The sequence below is a fragment of the Chenopodium quinoa genome, unplaced genomic scaffold (assembly GCF_001683475.1).
Source record: "Chenopodium quinoa cultivar QQ74 unplaced genomic scaffold, ASM168347v1, whole genome shotgun sequence".
NCBI lineage: Eukaryota > Viridiplantae > Streptophyta > Magnoliopsida > Caryophyllales > Amaranthaceae > Chenopodium > Chenopodium quinoa.
The window spans coordinates 2,039,792-2,045,791 of record NW_018742684.1 but is presented as its reverse complement, the minus strand read 5'-3'; the positions used below and the strand labels follow the sequence as shown (position 1 = coordinate 2,045,791).

Sequence of the window (6,000 nt, the reverse complement as noted above, 5' to 3'; positions counted from 1 at the left end):
TGACAATGGAGGCTAAAGTTTAGGAGAGAGGAGGCTAGGGTTTAAAAGTTATTGACAACATGGTAACAATAGTACTTCTTTGTTATCATAACTCATAAATAGGAATTTATTTATTGTTTATTTTTAACTTCCCTTGCTTGTATTACAAATGAGTAATTGGACGCCCTATTTGGTAATTAGCGATATAACTGGTAATTAAGAATTGATGCATTAATTGATTTTACTAGTTGGTTGAATTAGATGTTAATTGAGAATATGAATGGACAAACAAGGACACAAGGTCATTGATATTTTGGTGGGTAGGGATGTAAAATACACTGTGACTTTGATAAGGCTCCGTTTTTCAGCTATTTTACAAAACAATGTATTCGACTTATGTTAATTGGCCTACTCAGTTAGGCCCATTTACTTACTCTCCTTTCTGAACTTTGAATTTCCAAATTTTGCAACTGATTTTGATCTACAAAGTGTACGTGGGCCGTACCTAGGTTTCCATGACTCAAAGTCAGTTGGACAAACCAAGACAAGGGCCCAACACTTCCCTTTACGATAAATAAAAACGCATTTGTGCTCAAGATTAGCCTCACATGAAGCATGTAAACATTATTTCCACATGTAAGGAACAAACATACATCAATGCATGCAAATCATAAAACGATTACAAGAACTATGTAATACACAACGAATTGAACTAGTGATAAAGAAAAATATACATGTTTAATGAAAAGAAAATTACACTTTCTATATATATATATATATATATATATATATATATATATATATATATATATAGTATTTAATTATGAATTGTGTGTAAAGTGAAGGGATAATATTATATAATGATCGACTTAATCATTGTTATCCTCAGCTATTAGCAATCTTATCATGTTAAATTTCGAAACAATATGAAATGGGTCTGAGCAATCCGAACAAGAAGGAGGAGAGTTTGGTCCACAAACAAGACTTAAGAACTTCTATACTAAAATCAATTGGTAATAATAGGAGTTAACGTGGAACCACATCTCCTCTTTCTCCAATGTGGGACACTCACAAGTGGGCTACAATGGGTTTCAACACCAATACTATGTGCCTAGGTATAATATGTCGATGTTTAATGTTGGTTTCATGTACCGACGGTTGACTAGACGTACAACTTAATGAGACTTGTCTTATTGATAACAAATTTTTTTAAGTAGTAGGATTTATTTTTTATACTTCCTTTTATTTTCAATTTTTTAATTTTTTGGGAGGGGGGTAATGTTGATAAAGAGTTTTTCTATGTGCCACTTTGGGTGCAAGTGTCATGATGTATCCAAATTGCCAACATGGGCTCTACCTTAATTTCACGTGACCTTGGGAGACTACTTGAAGTTGAACCCCCACTCTTGGAGCTTTTGATATTTGCATGACATGGATATATTGATGTTATGATGAGGCCCATGATATTTAGCAGGGAAAATCAATCTTATTTATGTTGCTGTCATTCTTCTATTAAAAAGCAATATTCATTTTAAGAGGAATTACACTTTGACTTTGAAATTTGCTTTCATTTTAGGTCTTTTAACAAGTAATGTCTTTATATATATAATCAACAATTAGTCCTTTTTACTATTTTTGTTTCTAATTGAAACCTCATTCTTTCCTTAGCTTTTTGTGTTACACGGTAAGTTAAGGTAAGGTCAAGTTTCTTAGTTTTACATTAACGCTAGTTAAACAATTTTACCTTCTAACGATTACTTATAAAGCAAGGGGAAAAAATGTTTGTGTGAACGTAACACAAGCAAACAATATCCCATTTTCGTTCCTTTTCCACTACATCAAAAGAAGCATGAGATTCCTAGCTAATAAGTAGATTGTCTAAGTAGCTAGCTTAGTCAATAAGGTGATTGATGAAATCTCCCTAGCTTTTGCATGATTATTAGCATATATTCTTATAATTAACTAATCTATTATTCGTCGACTGCCTTATCTCAAAAATACTTCGTATAAGGTTCTTGATCTCGTTTACGCCATTATCCTATATTAAACTTAAAACGATCTTACCATAAACAAAGGCAAATCCTACATGCAACAAGCAATATGGCATGCATGCAATCAAATTGCCATATGTAAATATAGGTGGCCTGGACATAAAACATTTATGAGGATAAGTTAGAGCTTGTCTCTATATTTTTATGTCTATATATGAATAAAATCGGTATGGCTTGACAAGTATATATTAGTAACATTATTATATATATTTCATGAAAATAAAATAAGATATGATAATATATAAGAAGTACATACATACTACCAAATTGCAAATTAATGTCATTAATATTCTAGAAGGCAGTGCCAAATTTTGCAACTTTCTCTCTATAAATTATCACTCCTAAAAATTTCAGCAAATTATCACTTGCATGTGCAATTTAGCCCTTCACATTTTCGTGATCTCCCTAGTTTTTGTTTAGCATGTCATGCAAGTGAACAACCAGTTTTAGCTTCCATTTTCTTTTCCTTTTTTAACATTTTCCCTTTATTTTGGATTTTGGTACGTGTTCAACTTACATTTAGATACTTGTGATAAGTCAAATTATATATTGGAGAGCCCAAAAATTAAAAAAACCTATTTACATTCAAACTATAGATATATAACTAGCTCTTTTCTTTCTTTTAATACCATTATTCCTACACAAATTTATTGATTAATCTCCTTCTTGGTCAAAATTTTTTGTTTATCCAATTTTAATCATGATTTCACCTAGTGCAATTCGTTTTGCGGCCGGAATTATAGGTAATTATAATGATTAATCTACCTAGGCCTTGTTAATTTTACTTCTATAAACTAATTTACATTGTAATCTTTTTTCAGGGAATATAACAGCTTTGTTCTTGTTCTTGTCTCCGTTGTAAGTTTCTATCAATGATAGATTTTTTTGTATTAATGCAATTGTGCATATAAATCATATACGGAGCATAAACTAAAATGTGCGTGGATAGCCGGGGTAGCAAACATGTTAGTAGCTCAATATCGTAATACTTCATGCTTGTCAGTTTGAAATACCAATGTAATAATAGTTAATTTCTAGGATTATATATGAAGTAGTATTATTACGCAATTGAGGGCTTCGTTATCTTTGGTATGAAGAAAGTCATACATAGCAAAAATGTAAATTGGATTTAATTCTTAAGTGTCACGACCTTTAAAATCTTAATCAGCTAATAAACTAAGGTAGCTGACATCCACATACATATAAAAAGTATCGTAAATTGTTATGCTTAAACTTGTAGGAGATTTTCATTTGAAATTGCTTCCCTAATTTCAGGCCAACATTCATCGGAATACACAAGAAGAAGACGGTGGGACAATACTCATCAGTGCCATACTTAGCCACATTTGTGAATTGCATGCTTTGGGTGGTGTATGGTCTACCATTTATTCACCCAAATAGCATTTTGGTGGTGACAATTAATGGGGCTGGCTTTTTTATTGAGCTAATCTACTTGATACTCTTTGTGATTTACTCTGACAAGAAAAATAAGCTTAAGATTGTGTTAATTGCAATTGTTGAGATTATAATTGTGGGAATTATGACTGCCTTGGTCCTCGGTTTAACTCATACTACCAAGCGTAGGTCTTCAATTGTTGGTATGATTGCCATCGTTTGCAACATCATGATGTACGCTTCTCCTTTGTCGGTTATGGTAATTATTACTCCTTAATTAATACTCCGTAACTAAAGTATATATTAGTATAACTTGTACTTCGTACAAAATACACCTGTTTTATACAAGTTTTTTGTGCGATTTATAGAAATTGGTTAAGTCTCATTTTGATACGTGTTAGAGATTTTCTAATTTATGTTTATTTGTACAGAAATTGGTGATAACGACGAAAAGTGTGGAGTACATGCCATTTTCTCTATCAATTGCTTCATTTACTAATGGCATTGCATGGACCGTCTATGCTTTGTTTCCCTTGGACCCTTACATTGCCGTAAGTACCTTCTCTCTATATATATCTCGCATGCATCAACGCATGGAAAATTTAATTACGAGGAGTAGATATAATTAAGAGCAATTACTTGGTATAACGCCTAATTTAGGCTAGTGAAATATTCTGTGATAAAATCAAGCATGAAAACTTTGCCATAAGAGTTCATGAATACAATGCGATTATGTCTCTTTTTAAACCCCTAATGTTATGAGATACCCCATTAACTTGTCAAGGGTTGCTTGGTACTTATCTCGTACTCCGTATATATGTTATATTGTACTCGTATAGTATATGTACTTTTTTTTTTTTTTTGAGGAAACGTACTAATTTGTAATAGTATAAAAAGTGAACTTTCATTTTTAAACATGTAAGAGAGAATTTTATCAATTAATATGTTTGGCTTTCAATTTTGTTTTAAAGCTACGTGTACACAATTTTCCCAAAAAAAAAATAAAATAGAGACAAAACAAAAATCAATCAAAAATTGTTGCTTGAAACCATTTTTATACTATACATCAATACATGTACATCACAGAACACTCTGCCAGTCTGCAATATAATTGTCCGCCATGAATACAACAACATTGATCTTAACACTGTAAAGATTACAAGATATGCTAAGCATTTAATTTATTATTATTATTATTATTATTTTTAAACAAGCATTTAATTAGGCCCTGTTCTCTTCACCTTAAAAAAATAATATTAAGTAAAAATAATTTCAGTTCAGTAAAAATAAGTTCAGTTCAGTAAAATTAATTTCAGTTCAGTAAAAATAATTTCAGTTCAGTAATAAGTTCAGTTCAGTTCAGTAAAATTCTTAAAGAAGAATTATAATAGAAAATCAGTAAAAATAATTTCAGTTCAGTAAATTAAAAATAATTTAAGTTCAGTAAAAATAATTTCAGTTCAGTAAAATTAAGTTCAGTTCAGTAAAATTAAGTTCAATTCAGTAAAAATAATTTCAGTTCAGTAAAAATAATTTCAGTTCAGCAAAATTAAGGTGAATCAAACAGGGCCTTAGTCTATGCTGACAATAACAACCGCAAGTTTGCAGAAACATTCATATAGAATTTAACAAATGTCCAATATATAAACCAATATATAGTTTTTTTTTTCCCTACTACGAGTATAAAATTAACAAATAAAACCAATTATGAAGGCAAATATACTAACCATCGGCTTAAATTTTATTGATAAGGTCTTATACATTATTACAATGTCTACATAATTCTTGTAATCATTGTAAAATTATCGGGAAAAAAATTAGTATTACAGATATACTCCGTATTATTTAATTTTTAGTACGAGTATTAGTTTTGAATTTTTAATAAAGGGTCATTGCTTCCCAACACAGGCACCAAATGGACTGGGTACAATATTTGCATTGGTTCAACTGATATTGTATGCAACATACTACAAGTCCACGAAAGAGCAGATAGCAGCAAGGAAATTCAAAAGTACAGTGGGCTTAACTGAAGTTATATACAACGAAGACTCTGCAAAGGCGGCCCAATTACCCCATAATGGTCGGGCCCAAAAACCATAAAAGTCCAATCCCATTGTGGGTTAATGGAGCTAGGATGGTGCACAAGCTGGACCACCTGATCAACCATAATTTTTTTTTTTTTTTAAGTATGAAAAACCATGCAATTTTTTGCCAGTAATTGGACCCATCTTAATAATTAAGTATGGGACTTTTTTTCTTTTGAATAATATAGTAGCCATGTATGTTGTGTTGCATCCATATAATAAAATGTCTTATTCAAATTTTATTGTCAATGTTATATGACTTCAATCAATAATTTAATTTAGTTCAAGAATTATGAATCTTATTTTTCTAAATTTTAAAAATTTAAAATAAAATTTTAAAAAAAAAACACTACCATTTATTGGGATGATACCTTATAATTAGTTGAGCTAAGATAATATATAATGTAAATCTAGTTACTCAAGTGATATGAAATGAAGGTCAAGGGATAATCAATTCAAATAAGATGATACGAGATCAGATGAGTGAAATG

The 6,000-nt window shown here is 30.5% G+C and overlaps 1 protein-coding gene across 1 annotated transcript; it reads left to right on the top strand.

The window, feature by feature from the left end:
* Positions 1-2,413: 2,413 nt before the first annotated feature.
* On the top strand, positions 2,414-5,812 carry LOC110722571 (bidirectional sugar transporter SWEET4-like). Its single transcript, XM_021901835.1, has 5 exons — positions 2,414-2,773; positions 2,852-2,888; positions 3,306-3,684; positions 3,857-3,976; positions 5,334-5,812. The coding sequence occupies exons 1-5, from the start codon at positions 2,731-2,733 to the stop codon at positions 5,523-5,525; spliced, it is 771 nt and encodes a 256-aa protein (XP_021757527.1). The 5' UTR covers positions 2,414-2,730; the 3' UTR covers positions 5,526-5,812.
* Positions 5,813-6,000: the final 188 nt, after the last annotated feature.